The sequence below is a fragment of the Callorhinus ursinus genome, unplaced genomic scaffold (genome assembly GCF_003265705.2).
Source record: "Callorhinus ursinus isolate GAN/ISIS: 27379988/994484 unplaced genomic scaffold, GSC_fseal_2.0 scaffold31, whole genome shotgun sequence".
Lineage (NCBI taxonomy): Eukaryota > Metazoa > Chordata > Mammalia > Carnivora > Otariidae > Callorhinus > Callorhinus ursinus.
This window is the reverse complement of record NW_027397093.1, coordinates 12,458,762-12,486,192: the sequence shown is the minus strand read 5'-3', so window position 1 is coordinate 12,486,192 and position 27,431 is coordinate 12,458,762. Positions and strand designations below refer to the sequence as shown.

Here is a 27,431-nt window from a genome sequence, read left to right as displayed (position 1 = left end):
ATTAGGAGGGAGAAATTTTGGTTTAATTCAGATCCTTCTTTAATAAAGTATTTAAAAAAAAAAAAAAAAACCTTTTGGGGCGCCTGACTGGCTCAGTTGGTAGAGCATGCGACTCTTGATCTCAGGGTCGTGAGTTCAAGCCCCATGTTGGGTGTGTCCTACTTTTAAAAAAATGGTGGGGGGGGGAACAAAAACTTTTTCCCCTACCCATCTTTTTGTCCTTCCCCTTCTCATTATCTTCAGTAACAGTGCTTGCCAATTCTTAGGTGTCCACACACTATAGAATGTCAAGGAGCTGCCATTCTGTTGTCTGGGGACATGTAATATACAGATCCTTTCATTTTGCCTCTTTTGTCTAAAAATGAAATTCTAGTAAACATCCGTTTTTAGTGTTGTTAATTTAACGAGTTATTCCTAATTTGAAGTCCCCGCCTCTGTCTTAGTGTGAGAATTAGTAAAATAAGTAACACTAAACCATTTTAAATTTAGGGAAGAAAGGCACTATGATAACATGAGGTATTGCTGCTTGAATTGGTAAACACTCAACTAAACCTGGTTTCTTTAGGAAGTTTTGAGACCAAAGACCATAATGGAACACAGGAGCTTCCTTCAAGACAATATCGTCCCCATGCCACACCTTTCCTTACTACTTTTTGGTGTGCTATTGTAAACTCCTTCACCATCTGACCAAGACATTGCCTAATGACCAGCTGCAACAATCTGGCTTTATCCCATTCTCATTCCGTAAGCAATGGTAGGGCTGCAACTTCATGAAATTAATTCCTAGAAGTCACAAAACAAGATTTTGACAGGAGGGGATGTCCCTCGTTTAGAGTTCCCTTCTGGATAAGATACTGGAGGCCTCATTGCAGGGAATTCTTGAGAGAAAACAATAGGAGGATGAGGGATTGTGATGGGTTTTTTTCCCCCCTAAAGAAAAATATCAATAACGCTGTTGACAGTGTAAAGCAGTGTTTCTATCTGGGGTCAAGGCCAGAGCAATGGACACCTTATCCCACTCATCCTCTTCCTCTGATAAAGCCCAGTCAGTACTGTAAAGTCTTTTTTCAGAAGAGCCTAGCGGGCTTTTTTTAAAAAGTGCTTGAAAAAGAAAGGGACAAAGGACAACTGAAATTAAGAGGATTTCCAGTCTGTTCTGGTGGCTGGTCCAGAAGGATGTTTCAGTTCCTGCTTCTCACCTGCCTCTTCTTCACAATCACACCTGCATCACCAATGGGTGAGTCTTATGTCAAGTACTTGGCACAACGCGCTTTTTGTTGTAGGAATTTGCTATTGAGCCCAGATTAGGAGCTAGGTTCCAGTATTTTAAATACTGGTTCTAGAATAGTGTAAGAAAACCTATGATAACCTACGACAGATATATTTTCAAAGAATTTGTATTTCATGTTCCAATTAGCCTCTTGCCTGGGCATCCCGAATTTCCATGTATCTGCCATACCCAACAGCTTTCCACTAGATAAATATTTCTTGGAGTACATGTAAGAAGAATTCTAACTTTTTCTTTTTTTAAGATTTTATTTATTTGACAGAGAGAGCACAAGCAGAGGGAGAGAGAGGGAGAAGCAGGCTCCCCGCTGAGCAAGGAGCCCAATGTGGGACTCGATCCCAGGACCCTGGGATCATGACCCGGGCTGAAGGCAGCCGCCCAACCAACTGAGCCACCCAGGCGTCCCCTAACTTCTTTATATAATAGGCATTTTTATAATTCCAACTTTACGAGCAAAAATATAATCTTTAGAATTGAGGATAGTTTTTTTCTTTAATCAATACAAGGCACTGAATGAAAGCTCTATCCCCACGAAAGGCACAGATCTGGGTAAATCGAACTTCTCAGTCTGGACATCTGAAAAATATGACTTTTGCATAGACTGAGTGAATCTTAAACTCTTTCCCTTTTCAGGCTTGGCACAAAAGTGGCCAAGAAGGCAAAACAAATGTTTCAATTTCAGTTACTAACACATTTCTCTTTTTTCCAATAGAATTTAAGTTCTAATGGAAAGAGAGGGTGAGAGGAGGTTGAGATGGACAGAGCCATCCTTCTTGGCACTTTTGCGTAGCTCTGTTTAGTTGACCCTGATTTATTTCTTCACGATAATTCAGGCCTTGCGCTAGCACCTTCAAGGGTACAACATTAAAAATAGGCTGTGACCCTAAGGAGAATTAAGGTAATATGGTATCCTGGATGGGATCCTGGAATAAAGACACAAGAAAAAACTAAGGAAATCTAAACTATGGATTTGAGTAATAATGCATCATTCCTGGATCATTAATTGTGGAAAAGATACCACACTGATGTATAATGTTTCATAATAGGGGAAACTGGGCACTGAGTATATGGAAACTCTTTGTACTATTTTCTCAAGTATGCCCTAAATCTAAAACTGATCTTAAAAAAAAAGTCTATTAGAGTCTTGAACTAAGTTTATTCACCCTGTATCTGCTGCCAATAATTAGCCAGGACTTGTCGAAGCAAAAGTCGCCCCCACCGCCTCGGAACTACCACTGCCCTTTTCTTTCCATTCTTTATTGCTTACTCTCCCTCTAGTACGTCCTGTTCGCATCATAGATCTCCCATCCCAGATCTTTTTTATATTATTTATTTTTTGCAGCCCTTCTAGGACTTATGACTCAATGCCAGAGATAAAGGGAAAGCTTTGGGGGCTGGGGAGCAGGGAGGGGGTCTTCCCTGGGAGGAGAGGGGAAGTGAGAGAAAAGGAGGGGAAGGAAAGGAGAGGAGGGGAGGGAGCAGGAAGCAAAGGGGGAGAATAGGGAGAAGGGAGGGAGAAGGAAGGAAGAACACAGGGAGCTTCCGGACCCAGGACCCAGCCCAAGGGGCGGCATCCCCTCCACCTGGACGGCAGGGAGCAGCGGAAGGGCAGGGACGCTGACGTCTGCTCTCCGCACTTGGCCTTGGCCGCCGTGAGGGGCTGGCCCTGCGGATACGCAGGCGTCTGCACGTCCCGGGTCCGGGGCGGGGAGGCGCGGGGGAGGCGGGGGTGGGGGGGGTGCCCGCGGGGGCGGGGGGGGGGGGGGGGGTGCCCGCCAGGCAGGAATCCTGGTAAAGGCCGGGGAGCTTTCTGGCAGGCCTGGCCCGGACTCAACTTTGAAAGGAACCCCACGGGGCTGTTCTTTTTGAAGGTCTCCCATTTAAGGAGTGTGTATTAAAGCAATTTAGGACGCAGTATGCATAATACCGAATTCCAGCCTCCGCTCGGAGAGACTGAAAACAAGAAAACCGGTGGCCAGGTTATGAAAGGATTGAAGGGGTGGAGAGGAATGGGTTACTTAATCTTAGAACATATTGCGTGGGGAACTTAAAAAATATATTTGTTTTACAGAAGATAGTCGGTAAATTTCCCCTATTTGTGCCATATATCCCACTCAACGAGAGGACGTGAACTTTTAACAAATAGCACAAGCAATGACAGTTAAATTTAAGGAAAAGCTTTATAAATCATGAAATAGTTATTGAGGGAGGTTTAGGAATTTCTGCAAAAGCCATTAAAAGTTGAGTACCTAACCATTTCTTATAAAATTAGAGCCAAGGAGATCAACCAAATATTTCTATGAATTTATAATCACCTGTGAAATTGCCCTGGAAACTTTGCTTCTTAAGAGAACCACAGCTGGGAGAGCAGATGAGGGAATTTTTCCCTTTTGAGAGGGAAGTCTGTATGAGTACATTTCCTGCCCTCAAGTGACATCAAATGTGGTCTAGGGCACAGCTGGGATATCTCAGGGACATTTTAAAAGACAGAGTGGCTCCTGCCATGTGCAACTCGGCACATGTGTTATTTCCAGAAAATGCAATAGCCTTCTTCTTTCCTGTCCCAAACTGTGGGAGTCACTTTGGGGCCATTAACACTAAGCTACACCCTCCTCTGCATGTGACTGAATTTAGAGAGTGAACTGGAGTTTGAAATGTAGACTGGGAAAATCCAAAATATTTTCTAGACAACTTAAATTTTATGACCGTGGCCCATCCACATTTAATTATTGTGCAGTATTTGCTAAAACTAAATTTTCTGCCTACAACGTGTATCAGCCTTAATGTGAATTCCCTGCCTGCTATGTCAGGTAAGTCAGCCTCATGTGCATTACAAAGGATGGCTAGTGTTCCTTTCTAGAATTTCTTGGCTTTGTAGACTCTTCCTAAGGACAATTTCCCTACATTAATTCAATGTTTCCCTGAAATTGAGGGAAACAGTGAGAATATTGGGGTTACTGGTGTCTGTAGTCATTAAAATATTTTTATGAGATATTTGTCCATGCAATTTATGCACTAAAAATGCATGCTTGAGAAATTTGGCTTTATTATAGATAGTGATGCCATGGCTGATTGTTTATACATAAAGTTCATATTTTCAATAAGCTGATGGCGTATATACCAACATTCACTTTGAGAATATCTTTGGTAATAATTTGCCAGTATGCTGTGTATTTCAAAACTGCGGACATGTGCCAGAGGCATTTTCCTTTTCAGTGGAATGAGCTGTATGCCTTATTAACCAGACACACTTTGCAGTAGTGCAAAATTTCATCCACAGTCTTGCTTACAAATGACCATCCAAATACCTTTTGAAAATTTCCAAAGATGATGAACTTACAACACGGTGATAGGCTTCTCCATTACTCCATAGCTGAACTAAAATGTGCTCCCCCAATAGTTTGTTCTTTTTTTATCTATTTGAGAGAGAAAGTGAGTGAGAGAGAGAGAAAGCATGAGCAGAGGGAGGGAGAGGGAAAAGCAGACTCCTCCCCTGAGCAGGGAGCTGGATGTAGGATTCGATCCCAGAACCCTGGGATCAAGATCTGAGCTGAAGGCAGACACTCAACTGACTGAGCCGCCCAGGAGCCCCTCCAACAGTCTGTTCTTGCTCTTGTAACAGAATACCTAGATTTGTGAGAACTGATGCATTCTCTTCAGTCTTTTTTTCTCCAAACTGTAGTTCTCAGCTTCTTCTCCAGTTGGTAATATTTTGACTCCCTTCCAAGTCTGGTCACTTTTCTCTGGATACCATGTTTGTCCATACTTTCATATAATATAGCTTCCAGGTGAACACAATATTCAAAATGTTTTCTGACCACTACAGAATTCAGTGAGACTATAATCCTAACCTCCTTTGGTCTGGAACAACTATCCTTCTATCAAATGATTACTCTGGATAAAAAGTTTAGTCCAACAGTAATGGTAAACCTTAAACAGATTCGAAATAATTTTGTAAAAGGCATTTATAAAACATGTTTAAGTCAACTTGAAGAATCTTAGATAGCTACTGTGGGGGGGTTTAGGTTCTTTCTTTCTTAAAAAAAAAAAAAAAAGCCAAAATGTAAGACTAAGAAGGTGGACTCAGGCTATTGCCATTGTAATTAGAAACATCACAAGGTGCCTCTGAGGTGTCTTTTCATTCCCAGCCCTAGATCCTTGTTCTGCTTACATCAGTTTGAATGAGCCATGGAGGAACACTGACCATCAGTTCGATGAGTCTCAAGGTCCCCCTCTTTGTGACAACCATGTGGATGGGGAGTGGTACCGCTTCACAGGCATGGCAGGGGATGCCATGCCCACCTTCTGCATACCAGAAAACCACTGTGGAACCCATGCACCCGTCTGGCTCAATGGCAGCCACCCTCTAGAAGGTGATGGCATTGTGCAACGCCAGGGCTGTGCCAGCTTCAACGGGAACTGCTGCCTCTGGAACACCACGGTGGAGGTCAAGGCTTGCCCCGGAGGCTACTATGTGTATCGTCTGACCAAGCCCAGTGTCTGCTTTCATGTCTACTGTGGTCGTGAGTACCCTCCCTGGGCTCTTTTTTCTCCCCCGTGAGGCATGGTATCAGGAAAATGTCGTATGAAATCCAGTTATGGTAGTATCTCAGAGTCTAAATAATGATTTAGGGCCACAGATAACTTCAGATTGTGATTTCTGTGATCTGTCCTTGGGTTTCCAGAAATGTCCTAAAGAAACAGAAAGGGAGAGGAACTATAACTCTGATCAGTTCTATTTTATTTTGTCTTTGTTCCATTCAAACAAAACATTAGAAAATGAAATATTGATTTGGGTCTAAATAGTGGATTTCCAACCTTTTTGAGTATGGAGGACCCCTTTTTAAGATCTACATCAGACATCCATAGGATAGTATTGTGCTTAGTATCCATTGATTTTTTTAAATGATATGTAATGGGCAAGAGCTACTTGAGATCAGGAATATTTTAAAATGAATTTTTGTATTATTAATCCCATCAAAATCTGTACACATTTAAAAAACAGAGTACATAGAAGAGTAGGGCATAACACTTCTTTAATCTACAGCTCGTATTTGGTGAGGTTTTAGATTTGCAGAGACCCTATCGCCTGTGGATCTGAAGTTGGGAACCATTGATCTGAATGACAGATGTCCCTGGGCAGTATCTCTTTCCATTGGGGTCACATAAACCCTGAACGATGAGAAGTCTCTCAGTGTTGTCCACGAACTCAAACCTCATGACTGAACTCATGAGGCTTTCTCATGAATGAGAGTGTCCTCTGGTCCTTGCCCCTCATGCAAGGTCGACTTCATTCTTCCACAGATTTTTATGACATCTGCGATGAGGACTGCCATGGCGGCTGTGTAGACACCAGTGAGTGCACGTGCTCTCCAGGGACGGTGCTAGGCCCCGACAGGCAGACATGCTTCGGTAAGAGACTAAGCTTGAAGTGGAAACAGGCCATTCAGATCAAAAGGATACATCAAGCGCTTTCTGACGCAGAGCTCTGTCATTTTTCTAGTTTGTGTCTCTGAACACTTAGAATGGTGTTTGCCTTTTTTAGTTCATGACTAAAGCCTCCCACCAAATTTATATCGTGTGTGGGGACAGTCTGGAATTGCACTGTCCAGTACAACAGCCCCTAGCCATGTGTGGCTGTGGAGCTCTCGAAATATGGCTAGTATGACTGAACAACTAAATTTTAAATTTTACCTAATTTTAACTTAAAAACTGATACTTGGCTCAGTCATTGGAAAACTGAAAATGTTTGGGACAACTTGAGTAACCAACTGTACATTTTATGACTCTAAATACTGATCAAGTATTTCCAATGAAAATTTAGACTCCAAATTGAGATGGGCTATAAGTATAAAATACACACTCGATTCATTCAAAAAAAGAATGAAAAATACCTCAATAATTTTAATATTGATTTTATATTGAGATGAAATATTTTACACATACTGAATTAAATAAAATATATTAGAATTTTTTTTAATGTGACTACTAGAAAATTTTAAATTACTTATGTGGCTTGCTTTGTATTTCTGTTGGATGACTTTGGTGTAGAGTTATCTAAGGACATACTCCCACAGCTTCACTAACATAATTTTGGTTTCTCTGAGTAGCAAGAAAGGGAAGTCAGATTATTTCCTAGGAAATCTAGAGTTGTCTACTTGTGCACATGTGTGGTTGTCTGTAACTGGAAGAAAATAGAGTTGAAAAACCCAAGAGTGAAGATCATATCTTTCCCCATTATGAAGCTTTTGTATTCAGACTCAAATAGATTTAAAACTCAGCTGGAGAGAAAGGGAGGACTGGCCCATACCCACCTCCTCAAGAAGAACAGTAACTGGTCAGAATGGAATGGGGATTAGGTTGAAAGGTAGACAAAAAGATTCTTAGAAAAGCTTTTGTTCTTCAGCCTCCTTGATGAACCCCACTGACCATCCTATGGAGCATGTTTACGCCTTCCCATACCAGCTGTTAGGGCTCTTCCATGATGGACTTTATGTGATTTAATGCTAAAAGGTTTGGGATACAGGAGAGGATGGTCCTGTAATCTTTCTCAACTGCCTCCCTCACTCTGTCTCTATCTCTGTCTCTCTCTCTCTCACACACACCCACACACACCCATACACGTGGTGTGCTTGGAAAATATTTGACGTCATTTAAAGGCAGGCTTTGTTTCATTACACAGCTTTTGGGGGTTATTTGTTTTTTTAAAAAATATTTTATTTATTTGAGAAGAGAGAAAGCATGCACCCACAAGTGGGGGGAAGGGCAGAGGGAGAGAGTCTCAAGCAGACTCCACACTGAGTGTGGAGCCCGACATCTCACCACCCATGAGATCATGACCTGAGCCAAAATCAAGAGTCAGACGCTTAACTGACTGAGCCACCCAGGTGCTCCTCAGCTTTTATTTTAATACAACTTTTGACTAGGTAAGATAGATGGGTCCCAAATTAAATAGCATGAAGGGTATACAATGAAATGTCTAGCTGTCTGTCCTCCATTTGTTCCATTTCTCCTTTCTCTAACCCTATCTCAGGTAATCTCTTATATTATTTTCTTATGTATGCTCCCAGGGTTTCTTCAGGCAAATATAAAAAATGCAAATATATATGTTTATTTACTGCCCTTTCTTTACACCAAAGGTTGCATATCATATACATCTCGTGCTTAACAATTTATCTTGGACATCATTGCCTAGCGGTGCATAGGGGAAAACCCCTAGTTCAGTTCCTACCTGACATCTGTCAGTTGTAGGGATGTCATGAATTCCCTGAAATTAAAGGCAAAATTTTGTGTTAGTGTGCATATGTCAGTTTTCCTTTATTTTTTAAAAAAATGTAACATAGTTTTAATTCATTTTAAATTATGTAAATTTTTTCAGTCAGGGAGAAGTAAAGGAAAATAATACAACAGGATTACTGGCCAGGATGATAAAATAATATAACTCATATACCCAGATTTAACTATTGTTAATTTTTTTCTTCCTTTTTCTTTTTAATAAAATTTTACAAATACAAATAAAGCCAACTCACTCCATCTCCTTTTTCATTTTCTTGTTTCACCCTCCAGGGCTAATCACTGTTTTGAAGTTAGCATGTGCTCTTCTGGTCCCTGTTTTTATGCTTTTATTATTTGTGTATGTACCCATAAGAATAGATAGCATTGTTTTTGTTCTTAAAATTAATATTAAAATGATACTCCATGTGTGAGATTTTCTCTAGAGCATGCCCATAAAAGTGGAATGGCTGGGACACAGAGTAGCTAAGGCTGTAAATGACAATGAACTCGCAAATAATAATGGCTTAAATCAGTACAAGTGTATTACTCTCTCACATAAAAAAAAAAAAATCGGTCTCAAGGTAAACTGTCCAGGCTTGGGACAGCGTGTGGCCACATGCAGAAGAGCTGCTAGCCCCTCTGTCACCATCCACTTTCCAGGTGGTAGTGGCTCCAACGAAGAGTCTGAACTTACCCATTATATTTTCCATTTCTTTTTTTTTTTTTTAAGATTTCATTTATTTATTTGTCAGAGAGAGAGAGAGAGCACAAGCAGGGGGAGCAGCAGGCAGAGGGAAAGGGAGAAGCAGGCTCCCCACCGAGCAAGGAGCCCAATGTGGGACTTGATCCCAGGACACTGGGATCATGACCAGAGCTGAAGGCAGACGCTTAACTGACTGAGCCACCCAGGCATCCCTATATTTTCCATTTCTACAAGTGCTGTGTTTGTTTGGTTTCAATTCTGCCTTGTCTTTTTGCTCACTTCTTTTATCTTGGTTAGTATCCTTTCTTTTATCTGTTTAGTAATTTTTAAAATCCTTGCATTATGCATTTTTCTGGATGATTCTCTTACCTCCAGTTCAAAGCCACCCATTTGTTGTCTTGTCAAGTCATTCTCATAGTGGACCATTTCCTCCTGTGTAGTGTTTTGTGGCAAACCACCTTCTGTTGTAATTGTGTTTCTGTGGAACCACCCTGACCACCTGGTTTGGGGAAGTTTGACTACAGAGCGGTTTTTCAAATGCTTCTGTCAAGTACCACGGAAGCTTCATTGGCCCAGGCCACATTTTATACCAATTTCTCAGCTTCGAGTTAAGTTCATACTTCAACCATGGCAAGGCCTGACTTGGGGTTTCCATTGTTTATAAAGGATTTTCTCTCTCCTGGAGCCTCAGAGAGGGCTTGTTTACTGTGTTCGTGGGCCTTGGGGCAAAGTTCTACTCCCCCTTTCATTGTAGGGATATCTTTTCTGGGGTCGTGGATTTAAGCAGGGTTTCAGTTGCAGCTCATCTCCTCTCCTGGGCCCAATGCCATGCCTTCTGTCACCTCATGGATGTTTAAATCTCAATACCCTACCCCAACCCCAAGCCATGATACATTTAGTTTCCAAGCTTCTCTTTCTTTGTAGAAGGAAGGGGATTGACATTTGTGCCCAGCTATGCATTTTTTAATAGCAAGAGTCCATATCTTTCATCCTATTCTTTAAAAGGTTAACAGTTGGGCGCCTAGGTGGCTCAGTTGGTTAAGCGACTGCCTTCGGCTCAGATCATGATCCTGGAGTCCCGGGATCGAGTCCCGCATCGGGCTCACTGCTCAGCGGGGAGTCTGCTTCTCCCTCTGACCCTCTTCCCTCTCGTGCTCTCTATCTCTCATTCTCTCTCTCTCTCTAATAAATAAATAAATTCTTTTAAAAAAAATAAAAGGTTAGCAATTATTCCTTAAGTATAGTGTGGAATATTCCAATATTTAAAATAGACTTCAAGGGCAGTTGTTTATGTTATAACAGAAGACTGCCTCACACAAAGTTTTTATCAGCTATTTACTTCTGTGATGTAAGTTCCTTTGATGTATTTAAAACACAGTTTGATTTATAAGTCTGTATTAATTTAGCAAATCTTCAGGAATTCACTGGAGAAAGTGATATTCACCAATACACAAAAATAGGTGAATCCAGGTAACAAAGAAAAAAACACTTCATTTCGCCAGTTTTGCTCTTAGAAGGGAATGAATTGGCAAGCAACTAAGTGCCTTCTGCTCTAGCAGAGGGCAGGAGGGCAAATAACTTGGTTGAGGAGATCAGGTTGATGGAAGTGATTATAAGGATTATAGCAAAGGAGTTGATTTATCAACAGGCTCTGAAAAGATACGGAGATTCTGCTAAGGGGCTTGGGATAGGATTGAGTTGCTCAGCAAGCAGTATGTAAGTGGTGTGGTTTCTTTCCTACAGATGAAAATGAATGTGAGCAAAACAATGGTGGCTGCAGTGAGATCTGTGTAAACCTGAAAAATTCGTATCGCTGTGGGTGTGGGATTGGCCGCGTGCTAAGAAGTGACGGCAAAACATGTGAAGGTGAGAATGGGCAAGAAAGGAGTCAAATCAAGAGCCCAAACTAAACCACTGATTTATACTATATATTTATACTTTATTTATACTTATTTATACTTTTTATATTTATACTTTATTTATACTTTGATTGATGTTCATGAAACTGTCCAACATTAGAAGAGAGTCAAGGTTGGGCTATGTAAAAAAAATGACTAAGGGGGTTCATTGTGATCGAGGACGGTCATGTTGCAGGCAAAATTCAGTGTTGATTTTATCTTCAAGATTTAACGGGAGGGAGTAGTTGCATTTTGCAAGAGGCAGAGAATCACTTTTTTTTTTTTTTTTTTTTTGAAGTAAACTCTATCCTCGCTGCTCAAACTCACAACCCTGAGATCAATAGTCACAGGCTCTCTACAGACTGAGCCAGCCAGAGCCACATTTTAATTTGGGAAATAAAAATAGGGTATTATGTGTTTCTCAAACTTTAATGTGCCCTTAAATCATCTGGGATCTTTTTAAAGTGCTGATTCAGTAGGTCTGGGCTTAGGCAAAGATAGTGCATTTCTAAATAACTTCTAGGTGACACCTTGGCTGCAGATCTAAGGAGCAAACCTGGAGTAGCAAGATAATAGAGGTGGTAGCATAAAAAATGGTTTATAGCCGCGGTTCTTGAACATTCCGGCTGAGAAGAATCACCTGGATGCCTTCACACCTGGCTCTTCCCAGGCCTCTCTCCCGGAAACTTGGTTCAGTGGAGTGAGAGGGGCCTTACAGTTTGTGTTTTTACCAAGTTCCATTAGGTGAGTCTTACCATCTTAGAAGTTTGGGAAACTGGTTGCATGAAACCATTTTATTCCCCCTCTAGGGCTTTACATTTATTGGAGATTGACATACTGTGGGGGAGACTAGTAACATCCTTTTTTTCCCCTAAGATTTCATCTGTTTATTTATTTGAGAGGGAGAGAGAGAGAGAGAGAGAGAGAACATGAGCCAGGGGGAGGAGCAGAGGTGGAGGAAGAGGGAGGGGCAAAGAATCTCAAGCAGACTGCACTGAGCATGGAGCCCCACATGAGGCTCGATCCCACAACCCTGAGATCACAACCTGAGCTGAAACCAAGAGTCAGGTGCTCAACCCACTGAGCCACCAGGGGCCCCACATTATCTATTTTTAATAGCAAGAAGGGTATGTACATTTTATATGATTAAGTAATAAAAAAGAATTTGTAATGTACGTCAAATAGTTGAAATTGTATACTGTGACAATGATATGAAATTTAGATAATGTCCCTTCTGTAAGGCACATTTGCCCTTGCAAATTATCACAACTAAAATGTCATCATTTCTACTTAAATAAGTCTGAATCTCATGATGTTGGGAGTTGAGCGACCAAAAGAAAAAAAACCCACTTCTTTGCAGATTATATAAAGAGATAAATAGCTTAATCATTATTTACAGAGGACATATGATTTGTCCTTGAGGCTAATTGAATTTGTGGTATAATACTGCTTATGAGAGTTCACTTTATTCTAGTTATATTCAACATAATAAAATACTACCCCAAAAGGAAAAATCATGGCTAGTTCCCACAATTTATTCCATGCAACAAAGTTTGCATTCTTCACTGGAGGACCATTAGCCAGAATATTAAACTACTGTCCCTTATAACAAGACTAAATGTACTTTAAATTTTATTGAGTAAGGGTAATGTCCTGAATCTTCCTTAAATCTTAATTATTTTATGTAATAATCTTTGCATATTTGAATATTAATGAAATGTTATATGAGGAACATTTGTAATTATTCATGAGCATTTTATTGGAAGTATTACTGTTAATCCTCATATAATTTTAAAACCTAATAATCACGATTGAAAAGTATTTTAACAGAAGATAAAATTTGTACACAAGTAATACTTTAGCATTAAGATTCATATTTAAAACCCTTTTCTTTTTAAGTTTTATTTATTTTAGAGAGAGAGAGCACAGGGTGGGGGGGCAAGGGGCAGAGGGAGAGAGAGTACAGAGCCCTACGTGGGGGCTTATGACCCTGAGATCACGACCCAAGCCTAATGTCTAGAGCCCACAAAGGTCATTAATTTTTCTCTACTAACTGTGAAATCATGTGGTAGTTTCTTTAGTTTTCAATTGAATCCTTTTTTCTTGTCCATCTGGTGGCATATGCTTTTTGAAAATGCAAAAGGTTTTACTTTTTTTTTTTTTTGGCAGGGCTTGAGCTCATGACGCTGAGATCGAGTTGGATGCTTAACTAAGTGAGTCACCCAGGTGCCCCCCAAAAACGCAAAACTTTTTAAAAGGAAACTTTGAAAAACTGACTCAAAAGAGGAATGTCACAGGGGTGCCTGGGTGGCTCAGTTGTCAAGCGTCTGCCTTCGGCTCAGGTCATGACCCCAGGGTCCTGGGATCGAGCCCCGCATCGGGCTCCCTGCTCCGTGGGAAGCCTGCTTCTCCCTCTCCCACTCCCCCTGCTTGTGTTGCCGCTCTCGCTGTGTCTCTCTCTGTCAAATAAATAAATAAAATCTTTAAAAACAAAAAAAAAAGAGGAATGTCACAAAGAGCTTGGTGGAGTGGACCAAGTGTGTTGTCTAGGCCTCATTTTTATAGTGTGCTGTCAGCCCAAGACACATATCCCAGTGCTATTATTACTAGAGATTTGAGGAGAGGGTCTGGCAATACAACCAACTGGCAGTAACTAACTGATCCATCTAACTAGTCTAGTTGAATTTACATTCTGTCAGTCCCCTTTATATCAGTAATACTCTATATAAAATTTCAAAATGGGTACATTAAATGTTATACCAATTAAGAAATGACTTTTGGTTATAATTTTTTATTATGTTAGCCACCATACAGTGCATTAAAAATAAATAAATAAATAAATAAATAAACCCACAACCAGTATTGTCGAGATGATGAAATCTTCTGAAGGGACATGTTTATATTGTTTCTCATTTCTAGTGTCTTATACTCTTACTTTGCCAAAGAAACTTCAGATTGATCTACTTCCTTTCCACATTTGTTTCTGGTATGAGATAAAATTCATTGTTTATAAAGTTTTCTATAAAAATATAAGTGCACTTACACATCTTGTTTCATTCACTATCTCAGTAACAGGACTTGTCTCACTTTATTCCCAGAAGCAAAAATTTTTGGTGAAGAATCAACTAGAACCAATACATTTAGACATGAAATTATATAATTTCTGGGCAATTAATAAATATTTGCTCGCCAAAAAAAAAAAGAAATGAAATGACTTTTGGGTCTTCCTTCCCAAAATTGTAGTATAACCCTGAGAAGAACAGACAAATCCGGAGTGAAGGACATTCTACAAAATGACCAGCTGAAGAGGTTAGAGCTGTGGATGTTGTAAGACTGCTCTTTGTAGCTATCACATTTCATAAACGTTTTTTCGTGGGCTTCCCTACGTGATTCAGTGACGGAGTTAGGCCCCAGTGATACTGTGATAAGTCAGGTGTATTCCCTGATGCCAAGGGCCATCCCAAGAACAAGAATCCTTGGGGAAGAGGCCTGCAATATCATGTGCTTTTCTTCTGGTTTTATTGCAGTCATTGAAGGATGTCACAGCAACAATGGTGGTTGCAGCCACCTTTGCCTTGTGTCCGAGAAGGGCTATCAGTGTGAATGTCCCCGGGGCTTGGTGCTGTCTGAGGATAACCACACGTGCCAAGGTAGTACATGGATGGGCTCAACCTCTGCTCCCCCCGCCCTCAAATCTCCCTGCCTTCCTCACTCAAGTGTGTCACGATTCTCGTTTAGAACACCAGGTCCTTCGAAGTGTGTATCCCTGCATCTTTACTCTGGGATCCTTCAAAAGGGAAGCTCTCTAAGAAAATATTACCAAAAAGTTAATTTTCCTTTGCTTTTTAAGAAATTGTGGTTAAAAAAACATAGAGCAGAAAATTGACCATCTAAGCCAATTTTAAATGGATAGTTCAGTAGTGTTACATATATTCACATTGTGGTGCAACAGATTTCCAGAACTTTTTTATCTTGCAAAACTGAAACTCTATATCCATGAAACGGCAAGTCCCCATTCCTTCCTCACCCCCTCACCCCGTGCCCTGGCAACCACTCTTCTGCTTTCTATTTCTATGAAGTTGACCACTTTAGACACTTCATGTGAGTGGGGTCATTGGCATTTATCTTTTTGTGATTGACTTATTTCACTTAGCATAATATCCACCAGGTTCATCCATGTTTGTAACGTATGACAGGATTTCCTTCCTTCATAAGGCTGAATAATATTCCATTGTATTTATATGCCACATTTTGTTTAGCCACTCATCCATTGAGGGGCACTAGAGTTACTTCTGTGGTTTAGATATTGTGGATAATGCTGCTCTGAACGTGGGTGTGCAGATATCTCTTTGAGATCCTTTCAATTCTTTTGGATATATACGCAGAATGGGCTTGCTGGATCATACAGTTTCCTTTGCTTTTTACTTGAGATTTTCCCCCCTAATTTCTATTATTAGTAGTATAACTAATAAGACATTGATGCAGCTCCTCTCTTTTCTAACAGATAATTGGGTGGTGAGACTATGCTGAAAGCCCTAAGGAACTGATTTTTCTCCCTACAATTACAATATGAGCATCAACAATCCTCTGACAACTATTTTCTGGAAATCGAGTTATTTACGTCCAGAATGTTAACTCACTCATCTAGCAAATATTTAATGAGCACCTACCTTAGATTTCTTGTGTCATTGTTATGATATATCCTCACATATTTTCTGACAGTACCCATAAATATTCCTTTTAGGGTATGTGTAGAGCCTAGAAAAGGGAACACAGGAACACTAAAGAAAAGCAATCCTTTTCATATTAAGTTAAAGTGGAATTTATAGTCAGCATTTATGGTTTACTGAACAATGTAAGGACAATTTGGAACTCTTCCCCAAGTACACTAACATTTTTATTACCTCTGTTTTATGAGACATAATTAATGGTAAAGTCAAAGCAGTACTGTTATGTAATTTAAGCCTATATCAAAGCAGTTCTTTTTCTGTATTGCCAATAAATTGTGTTTGTGCTAAAAGTTAATCCGTTAGGTGTTTCAGTTCCTGGAACTATGCTATCCATACTTTGAAATAAATGTTGAATCAAAACTTGAACACAATATTCCTCATTCAGAGATCAATGTGTTTGAGGAGCATTATTTGACCACAACCTGAGGAGTTAGGAGTCCTGGTTTTATTCACCAACTTGGTTTTTTTTTAAGATTTTACTTATTTATTTGACAGAGAGAGAGAGACAGCGAGAGAGGGAACACAGCAGGGGGAGTGAGAGAGGTAGAAGCAGGCTTCCCGCGGACCAGGCAGCCCGATGCGGGGCTCGATCCCAGGACCCTGGGATCATGACCTGAGCTGAAGGCAGACGCTTAATGACTGAGCCACCCAGGAGCCCCTTCACCAACTTGTTTTGAGTCTCTTAGATTTCCTTGAGGATGGAACAAAGAGCTCAAGTTGTGGGAGGGTAAAACTATTTCTCCTATAAGCCTTCCTTATCCTTCTCCCAATTCAGATTTCTCAGTTCTAACAGTACCCCCTTTCCGCCACAGTCCCCGTGTTGTGCAAGTCGAATACCATTGAAGTGAGCATCCCCAGGGACCTGGTTGGCGGTCTGGAGCTCTTCCTGACCAACACTTCCTGCCGAGGAGTGTCCAATGGCACCCACGTCAACATCCTCTTCTCCCTCAAGACGTGTGGCACAGTGGTTGATGTAGGTTCTTCCTGGAGGATACTCGGGGGGTGACCAAAAGCCAGTTATTTGGGAGGGAGTTGACAGAGGTATGCAGTGTGGCTTGTCATAGATGAAATATTTCCACGTAAAAGAATGCAGCTCAAAAACTCATATGCCATTCATTTAACACATGTATTATTGAGCAGCTGCTGTGGTCCTGGCCCTGTGTGTGCAGGGGGGTGAGAAGAATTCTGCTCATTCTATTCTTCAGTAGTTCTATATCTCTGATATGAGCAGACATTTTCCCGAGTGCATCAGCACCAGTCCCGGGAGGCTGGTTGCATCTCCTCCGACCAATTTTTTTACTTGAAGAAAGCAACTGATATAGATGAAGGTTCATTTATGACATAACAGATGTGTTCAAGTGTTGAACTAAGTAGAGAGAAAAGGTTTGTGCTTTCATCCAAGAATGTGCACTGGAGTCTGAGGGATATATGAAATAAGATTCCTAACTTTGGGGAACATATACCGTAGGATTGAGATGACAACACACACACACAATATAAATAAGAAACAGTGATACAGATGACAGGTGCTGTTGCAGTCCAGAAAGGGACAAACCCTGGAACAGTCAAGACAAGTGACCCTTGAACTGGGGTGGAAGGCTGTGTGTGGCTTATCCGGACAGAGAGGAAAAGAAAGGCCATTTCAGATGGGAAACAAGTGAGCCAGTGTCAGAGATGGGAGTATTTAAGGCTTATGCTGAGTGAAGGGGCAGTGCAGACTGACCGGCAAGGAATGCATATGGAAAAAGGAAACTGGAAAATTAGGAGGGGGGAGACTGTACTTGCAAAGATCTGCCTTGTGTGCAAGGGTTGACGTTTGGGCTTTATCCCCTAGAGTGAGGTTGCAGGCGCTGTCGTGATGAGACCAGAAGTGTACAAGATGAATAGAAATAAAGGGGACCTGGATCCAGGAGATCAGGGCAGAGGTTCTTGCAACCATTTGATTAAACAAATATTTATTTATTGAATCCAATGAAGAGAAAATCAGGGAGCTAATTAGATTTGGAGTGAGACCTGGGGGTGATATCTCAGGAGAAAGCTGTCCCACTTCAGGCAAATTGTGTTTGTTGTATCTGAGGATGATAGAGTGGAAATGCCCTGGGGTGGGTTGGAGTGCTGACACCCCAGGGAGCGGACAAGGCTGGAGATAAAGAACTGAAAGTCATCTGCATAAATGCAGTAGCTGAAGTTCTCTGCCTATGGATGAGTTCAGCACAAGGTCAGGCCACAGCCTGATCAGCAGGTCTAGGATTCCAGGAAAAAAAAAAAAAAAAAAAAAAAAAAAAAAATTAAATTATATAAATATATATATATATACACTGAAGCCATTCTTTCCTAAAATACAAGAGCTTTGAATTTGCTGATTCTGCATAGTTCAGGCTTAATGAGTAATACTCCAAAGGAATGTGTGGGTTGACCAAGAAGTAGTATATAAAAATCTTAACAGTCAGAACATCTTGCTAAAAAGAGTAGAAGAGATTTTTTAAAAAGTCTTCAGGCTTCAGCAACCAAATCTCTAATTGTTTTAATGTAAATAGAAGTGTGGAGAATGTTACAGTCAGGGGCGGGGTGGGGGCTGGGGTGGGAGGGTGGGATAGGGTGGGGTGGGGAACTCTGGAAAAATAGACATACAGTCTTTTTCCTCTCCTGGCCCTGGCCTGGCTCAGGTGGTAAATGACAAGATTGTGGCAAGCAACCTTGTGACAGGTCTACCCAAGCAGACCCCAGGGAGCAGCGGAGACATCATCATCCGAACCAGCAAAGTGCTGATCCCAGTGACCTGTGAGTTTCCACGCCTGTACACCATTTCGGAAGGATACGTCCCCCACCTTCGAAACGCCCCACTGGAAATCATGAGCCGCAGTCATGGAATCTTCCCGTTCACTCTGGAGATCTTCAAGGACAATGAGTTTGAAGAGACTTACCGGGAAGCCTTGCCCACCCTCAAGCTTCGAGACTCCCTCTACTTTGGCATTGAGCCTGTGGTGCACGTGAATGGCTTAGAAAGCCTGGTGGAGAGCTGCTTTGCCACCCCCACCTCCAAGATCGACGAGATCCTGAAGTACTACCTCATCCAGGATGGGTAATTATGTTGCTTATATGATTTATTATCCCCAGTTCACATCTGATTTCTAAGTGCACAGCGTACTCGATCATTTCCTAAAACAACAGAGTACTTTTGTGAGCTCTTAATTGGTTCAGAAACCATTTATTGACATTGGAGGTAAAAACTGGTGAGGGAGCAGGGAATCAAGAATGATTCCAAGAGGTCTAGCACAGATGACTGACCAGATGCCATTAACCCGGATGGAAGGCTATAATTAGAAAAGCAGATCTGAGGCAAAATATTGAATATGATAATTCCAAATAATACTATTAGATTGTAAATGCCTGCAGGATACATGGGAAGAGAAGTTCAGTGGGCAGTTGGAACTGTGTATCAGACCCAGGAACAAGGTCAGGACTAGAGATAAAGGACAAAGAATCATCCCTGTTTCTATTTGAAACATAGGATTGATTAACCTGTTCAGAGAGAGGGTCGAGCATGAGTGTCAGGGTTGGGGGAAGGCTGATAAGTGTAAGGGGGTGAGGAAGCGGAAGCAGCAAATGTAGACTCCTCTTTTAGGAAGCTTAGTAGTGAAGGAGAGAGAATTACTTGGAAGGTTTTAGGAGAAGAAAGATCAAGTGAAATTTGTTTTTTGTTTGCTTGTTTTATACAAAAGAGATTTCCTGATTTCCTAAGGATCCCTGGATTGAGAACTGTGTCTCACAGGCCCATTGGAGGCCTAGCAGTTGTCACACCCATTGCTTACATTCCCAGGAGAATTACACGCAAACCCCAAATTCATGGTAGAATCTTATCAGTTTCTTCCTTGTTCTCAGTGACAGGTGGGACATAGCTCAGGTAGGGTCAGGACCTGCAGTTCAATGAAAGGGAAATGGTCTAACAAGAGCACCACTTGGGCCATGCTCTTTGCTAATTGGCCTCATGGACTCTGAAATGTCTACTTAGTTTTTATCTACTGGATCTCTCACCACAGGCATTCTCCACCTGCTGCTGTCAATCTCTTGCACAGTGATGTTCAACCTTGAAGCACATTGGCATCAACCAAGAGGCTTTTGTAGAAGTAGCAGTACCCCCAAACTTGTTCTCTCTGTTCTACTCTGTCTTAATTCCAGCCCTTATTTTTCACCTGGACAGCAAAAACAGCCTCGCCACAGCCCCCTAAATCCCAACTCTCAAATCTCAGCTCCAAGAGCCCCTGGGTAACCAATCAAAAGGAAAACAAATACTAAAAATTAGGAAATATATATATATATATATATATATATATATATATATATAGTTAGATCCCTGCTGAAAACCTTTGATGACACTTGATTTCCTTTGGTTGGTAAATTTCACTGTTTGCCCCCAGGAGTACTTGTAGCCTCCTTAGCTTGTTTTCAGAACATGGAAAATGTATCATTCTGAGCTGCTTCGCATGGCCAGTCATAGGTCTCAGAAGGGTCTGTAGTTCTTTGGATTTCTTGCCATCTTAAAGTTATCTCCACAAAGTTTTAAAAGGAAAAGTAGAAGTATCATTTTTTATTTATTTTTTTTCACTCATGTACCTAATGGTAAGGAGATTAAGGAATGGATTTACTTTTAGGGGAGAGTAGATTTGGGTTCCTTTTTTTTCTTAACAGCTTTATTGGAGTACTATTCTCATACAGTGAGCACACACATTGAAAGTATACAGTTTGGTAAGTTCCGATGCATGCGTCATGAAACCATCGCTACGATCAAGAGAGGGAACAGGTCTCTCATTCCAAGAGTCTTTTCCTACCCCTGTATTTACTTTTTGCCAAAATAAATGTATAATCATAACTCACTTACTGGCACAACATGTAATCTGCAATCTCAGTAAAGCTTGTAAAGTTTATTTATATATTTGTTATTCAGATGCTCAGTTTAGGACTATATGCTCTTTATTTTAGATAGTTCTAAGAAGCTGTGCTTTTTAATTTTCCAGGCCTTAGCACATTCAAAATAGCTAAATATATATATATATATATATAATATGCTGCAGGAGAAATTAAACTGCTTAAAAGCCAGAGGCAAGAATTCAAAAACACAGCAGTAGAGGTCTATTTAGTAAACAGGCAAAAAGTCCCATCTCTGGCACAATAATGGAGAGTACTGGAATGGTATCTGTGAGACAGTTCCTCGAGATAAAATCCAACTCTGAGCTTGGCTCACCATGCCTCACCCTCTGCCCTCTGCCCTCTCCAGTTTCTGCTCCCAGCAAAGGGAACTACAGGCACTTCCCAGACTCCGTTGTTTCTTACACATTCCTTGCAGCACCTGCTGTTTCCTCTGCCAGAAATCTCCTTTTCTTCCTGCCTGACTCTCACTGTTCCTTCAAGATTCAGCCAGATTTCTTTCCTCCATGAAGCCTTCCTTGATTCTTTCCAACCTGAGCTAGAAATTTTCCTTCTTTCTCTTTCCTTTTCTATGCCTAACCTGTAGTAAGGGTATTAAATAGTTGTCAAGTGAACTATTGAATGAACATTTATCATAATAATCATTTGAGGCAAGTCCAGAGCCCTAAAATAAACATAATGCAATGTGCTTACATTTATAAATTGTTTGATTCTTCATTGTCCTTAGCTTACATTTAAATCAGGCCGTTTTCCCCTGATACTTTTTTTTTTTAATTCAAATGTCTCTAGAAGCACTCTTTTTTTTTTAAGATTTTATTTATTTATTTGACAGAGAGAGACACAGCGAGAGAGGGAACACAAGCAGGGGGAGTGGGAGAGGGAGAGGGAGAAGCATGCCTCCCGCCGAGCAGGGAGCCCCATGTGGGGCTCGATCCCAGGACCCTGAGATCATGACCCAAGCCAAAGGCAGACACTCAATCACTGAGCCACCCAGGCAACCCCCCCCAATACTTAACACAGCTTATTCACCTCGCTCCAGTTTTAGTTGGATTATGCTCAGAGAATGCAAAGTAACTTAATACAAGCCTCAGCAAAGCAGAATTAGAAAGTTAATCTCCAGAAAAAGAAACATACTGAATTCCAAAATGAAATATTGGACAACTTTTGGGTAATCAATTATTGGATTATCCTATGTCATCCTTACTCTCTTTTAACACATGAACTTGGAATTGATGAACCAGCCTTGTCTAATCACAGCAAACACCAAGTCAAGAGCCCAAATTTGTCCTGGATCCCATTCTGTAATATATTACCCTGTAACAACTCTTTCTGCCTCATTTTCTCTTTTAAAGAAAAACAATGGTATTTTTAGATAAAAATAAATTGAAAATGGTGAGGCCCTTAGATGAAAAGTGCCATTTTGATACCGTGTTACTATTTTTGTCCTAGATACAGACTATAAAGTCCTTGACATCACAGACCATATTATTCATCTTTATATCCTCTGCAGCTCCCAGCAGAGCATGTTGCACAGATTAGCTATGCAATGGGTATTTATTATAGAACGTAATCAAAAGATGGTATAAATTAACTTTACCTCAGAAAAATGAAAATGAGTACATAAATGCAAGAAATAACAGAAACCGCATTATATATTTAGATACTCTTCAGTTCAGGGGGATATGCTACCAGGGGTATTATAAATCACAATGCCTTCTTTTTAAACAATTTTATTGGATTTTTTTCAACTGCACTGAGACAGCCCTTAGCAATGAACTAGAAAGTTATCTGTAAGCATGTGAAGCAAGGATCCAGTTTCATAGACTTTTCTTTCTGGTCCCCACTTTTTTTTTTTCCTGGCCTGGTAGACAAGAACTATTAGGTATCCAGAAAAAGGAAAATACACCCAGAATTTAAAGTTCCTTTAAAATTCAGAGTGGGAAAAATGACACAAGTGTAATCCCTGGCCTCTCAAGAGAAAATGTTCATCAAGTACTAAACCTTGGTCTCAAAACTGAGAATCAAGAAGACTTCTTTTCCCCAGCTAACCCTGAGGTGAGCCCAGGAGTTTCACTTTAAGCAGTAGACCTGAGATGAAAATCCAAAACCCTACCAAATCACATCTTAGCATTAAATTTGGGAAAAGAGGAAGTACAGCAATGTGGAGGAGACTGAACTTTCCCAGTAGAACCAGTTATTCTCTCTGGAACTTAAATCTTTATGCAGCTCTGTGATGCACAAACTGGGGTTTGCTCACCTTTGAACCCCCTTTGGGGGTTAATGTATATTAGGTGTCCAATAAATATTTATGAAATCCAGTTAAAGAAAAGCCTTCTCAAACCAATCATCAAGTAGGTGAATGCAGAATTCCTGTGATATATTACAAATGAAAATACAGCCTTCCAGAGATATCTTCATTTCAAAAGGTATCTTTGAAAGAAATGTGGTTGCTGTTGCTAATGCTTCAATACACTGACATATTGAGAGGTCCTCATGCCCAGTTGGTGGGTACAGAGAATGAGAGACGGGACAGACTGTATTCATGAGCAGGGCTGAAGATGCCTTTGCAGGGAGGGAATTTCATTTTTCCTTCATTCTCAAAAAGTTTGAGTGCAGCCCAGCCTCCTCCACCCAGTCAGCGTCTCCTTGGACCAAACACATTGACCCAGATTGTTTTTCCACCTCTGTTGAAGCCATCAAGTCTTATGTGCTCTCCTGTCCTGCTTTCAGCTGTGTTTCAGATGACTCCGTGAAGCAGTACACGTCCCGGGACCACCTAGCAAAGCACTTCCAGGTCCCTGTCTTCAAGTTTGTGGGCAAAGACCACAAGGTGAGCTGAACACCTTTACCTTGGAGCCCACCCTGTACCCCCTCCCTCACCCCCCAGACCTGAGCCTCGTTTCTTGGCGTGCCAATTTGTTGACATTCTCTGTGAGCCCACAGTTAGGATCTGCATTACATCTATGAAAAACACTGCAGAATTGGCTATCTAGAAGCTTCATACCTTCATGAATGTCACAATTACCTGCCTCCCTCCCAATAAAATCACTGTTTGTTCAAAGAAAATACTATATGATCATAATTTTATTTTTTTAATTTTAAGTTCTACTATATTTAAGTCATTTCTAAGCCCAACGTGGGCTCGAACCCACAACCCTGAGATCAAGACCTGAGCTGAGATCAAGAGTCAGATGCCTAACAGACTGAGCCACCCAGGTGCTCCTTGTATGATCATAATTTTAAACTGTTGTGGGCGGGTATGGTTGAAAAAACCTGTGTGTTAGACATACGGCAAAGGACATGGGCAGAAAATTCACAGAAAAGACAAACAGTGAATTGTTCGTACTTAAAACAGTACTTAAAGTGCCAATTCAAACAACTATAGGACACTATTTTATACATATTAAGTTTATAAAAATTATAAATCTCAATGCTTGCAAAGTTATAGGGAGAAGTATACAGTGGCAGTATAGATGGCTATAGTTTCTGGAAAGTTGTCTGGTAATATATAGTAATAACCATAAAATCATCAGATTCTTTTATCTAAAAATTCTAATTCTGACAGTTTGTCAAAAACAAGCAAAAAGAAAAAAGAAAAACTGGATCTGTTGGATGTTATAGAGCATTGTTACACAGAGAAGGAGAAAAAGCCCCCAATAGGGCTACCGTATATCAATTAGTGCAATATTAAGCAGTTATTAAAATGAGAAAAATAGAAAAGGGAGATAGGAAAAATCATTTGTCATACGATTTACATGCATATTGAACATGCTACATTTTTGAAAAATATACATATACAGAGGAGGTTATAAGAGGCAATAGAGAGTATGTTAAGGTGGAAATTTTTTTTTTCCAGTGGAGTTGTTGAAACATGCAAACCAAAGGAAGTCTAAGAGACCAACCATCTTTTCCACACTGCATTTAAATGAATTCATGTCCTTTCCAGTTACGTTCTAGAACAACTGCTAACCGTGATGGCTAATCCCCATCTCCCTCCCCAAGCAGGCAGCATGCTTTGGGAGGTAGCTTATAGGAAGAAGCTTGAAGAAAGAACTTGTTATTTTACACAGAAGCGTGTGGGCACCGACGTTTTTCCCAGACTCTGATGTGAAGAGCGAGGATGTTAATGTTATTAGGCGTTCCCTTCCCGAAAGTCTCTCCTGTCCCTGTACAAAGGCAGAAGTTATGCGAGGGGGCGGGTTAGATCACCCACATGACTCATTCAGTGTGTTTGCCCACCTGGCCACTAGTGTGAATCTGGGCAAGTTGTCTAACCTAAGTCTCAGTTTCTTCATCTGTAAAAATGGGGATGACAATATCCACCTCAATGGGTTGTTGTTTAGATGAAATGAGATACTATATATGAAACATCTGATTAAATAGTGTCTGGCTTCCAGAAAGGGCCCCACACGTGGTAGCTGTTATCACTATTTTTGTTAATTATCATTATGGTCTTTCCAGGAAGTGTTTCTGCACTGCCAGGTCCTTGTCTGTGGACGGCTGGACGAGCATTCCCGCTGTGCCCAGGGCTGTCACCGGCGAATGCGCCGTGAGGCAGTGGAAGGAGAGGACACAGCTGGTCCACAGAGCCAGATGCTGACAGGTGGCCCGATCAGCATCGACTGGGAGGACTAAGACCACCCAACACCCGACTCCTGGCTCTGGGTTGCCCCCCTCTTTCGAACTACTCCCCTCTGAGAACATCCGTCAACACCTTCGAACATGGCACTTCTTTAAACCTCATACTGTGGGTTTCGACAGACTCCCAGAACTGACCCATTCTGATTCGGGCCCCTGGGTTGGGAAAGCGCACTTCACTGCTGACTGACCTGACCCACGTGGGGCTTCATCCTCCTGACGTTGAAAGCTACACTGTCCCTTCAGAAAGCAGCTCACTCCATTTCCCACATTTCTTTCCTTACAATAAAACACCTAGTGTAGGATGCAATAGGACCACTACAATCAAAATTTGGGCATGACACTTCAAACTACAAACTTGAAATAAATTAAATAGTTGCTTGAAATTATGACTTCAATACCCAATGACTCCTTGAATATGTAAATAATAATTATACCCTGAAATTTCAATTCAAACGGAATAGTTATAGGGGATTCGGAAGTTTATCAATATAAGTGTGTACTAAAAATTCCTATTTGATTTTCCTCTGGCATGATGTTTTCTTCTTTGATGTTTTTATATTATCTTAAGTGAAATATTTTCAATTAATAAATTTATTAACATGCAGGGCACCTGGGTGGTGCAGTGGGGTAAGCATCCGACTCTTGGTTTTAGCTCAGGTTGTGATCTCAGAGTCATGAGATCGAGCCCCATGTCAGGCTCTATTTAACATGGAGTCTGCTTGAGATTCTCTCTCCATCTGCCCCTACTACTCCCCTAAAATAAATAAATAAATAAATAAATCTTTTAAGAATGTATTAACATGCATTTAAGAGGTTCAATGACTGAACTGTAGACAAAATTAAAATTTGGTAACATATGCCCTGTTATTTGGCATTCTATGCCCTCAGACTAATAAGGCAATAGAAAAAGGTGTAAAATTATACCATAGTTTATTTTTTAAGTAGATGCTTAATAAATTTTATTGAAATAAATATTATAAACCACAGGGATGAATTGTATATGCAATTAAATCCAATGCCTTAATATGCCAATTAATTTTATGGCTTTACATAAGATCAGGAAACAGTTTTTCTTCTTGTTCTTCTTAGAAATGGCTATCATCAACAATTCTTAACAGAACCAGGAAAATTAACAAAAGGAAGGAAAAAGACAGAATGACCCAGGTCAGCAATTGGCCAACTTTTTCTGTCAAGGGCCAAATGGTAAACATTCTAGGCTTTCTGGCCAGTCTGTCACAACTATTCAGCCCTGAGGTTGTAGCACAGGAATGGCCATAAACAAATGAGAACATGGTTGGGGTCCCAGTAAAACTTCACAGAAGCAGATGTCAGGCCTGATTGGAGCTTCATTTTCCAATCCCTGACCTCAGTGGACCTCAGCCTTCCAAGTGCATCAGAATCAGGTGGGGAGCATTTATAAAACACCAATATTTTATTATATTGGTGTTTTATATTATATATATTCTTTGTTTTTTAATGCTCCTCTGGTGATTCTAATCTGCAGTCAGGGTTGAGAACCATGGTTTAGGGATTGACCGTTTGCATCCCCTCAGATTTCAGGGACTTTTCCTAGCTACCTTCAGTGGCAATTTTTACCACATGCTTCTCAGATCTTAACATAGTTCACTGAGGAAAAAATTGAACCTCAGAGACCTAACTCCATCTGACCTCACCTTCATTGGCCTTAACCAGGTAAGTCTCTGACTTTACCCACCTGTTCTCATCTCTCCAGCACCAGTGGGAATGGTGGTTATCATTGGTGGAACTTACCAGGATGGGCTCTGTTCTCTTCTAAGTGAAATGGAAGCACATTGGTGATAATGGAATTCATTCATCTCTTTTCTAAAAAGTACACTTTATTAAATGTGAGATGCTTACTGGCAACTGAAACATGGACCAGAGGAAAGTCCTTGCCTCCCACATGGTTGGACTCTGCAAAATGTCACTTATGAATATAATTACCAAGTCCA

The 27,431-nt window shown here is 40.7% G+C and overlaps 1 protein-coding gene across 2 annotated transcripts; it reads left to right on the top strand.

The window, feature by feature from the left end:
* The first annotated feature begins 1,099 nt into the window (after nt 1-1,099).
* OIT3 (oncoprotein induced transcript 3) lies at nt 1,100-27,302 on the top strand. Of its 2 annotated transcripts, none has more exons than XM_025850493.2 (9): nt 1,100-1,237; nt 5,437-5,811; nt 6,593-6,700; nt 11,010-11,132; nt 14,692-14,814; nt 16,707-16,867; nt 18,561-18,976; nt 23,551-23,650; nt 25,282-27,302. In XM_025850493.2, exons 1-9 carry the CDS (start codon nt 1,177-1,179, stop codon nt 25,453-25,455), a joined length of 1,641 nt encoding a protein of 546 aa, XP_025706278.1. In that variant the 5' UTR covers nt 1,100-1,176; the 3' UTR covers nt 25,456-27,302. The 2 variants fall into 2 exon arrangements, with proteins under 2 accessions (XP_025706278.1, XP_073734938.1); XM_073878837.1 differs by lacking the exon at nt 1,100-1,237 and adding an exon at nt 3,199-4,098.
* The last annotated feature ends 129 nt before the right edge of the window (nt 27,303-27,431 follow it).

Bases quoted from the DNA above. Each gene is read 5' to 3' on its own strand.
- OIT3 (XM_073878837.1), top strand. From the start codon at position 3,990: ATGACCGTGGCCCATCCACATTTAATTATTGTGCAGTATTTGCTAAAA. The intron at 14,815-16,706 runs GTAGTACATGGA...TTTCCGCCACAG, and splicing joins GGATAACCACACGTGCCAAG to TCCCCGTGTTGTGCAAGTCG. The intron at 18,977-23,550 runs GTAATTATGTTG...TCCTGCTTTCAG, and splicing joins TACTACCTCATCCAGGATGG to CTGTGTTTCAGATGACTCCG.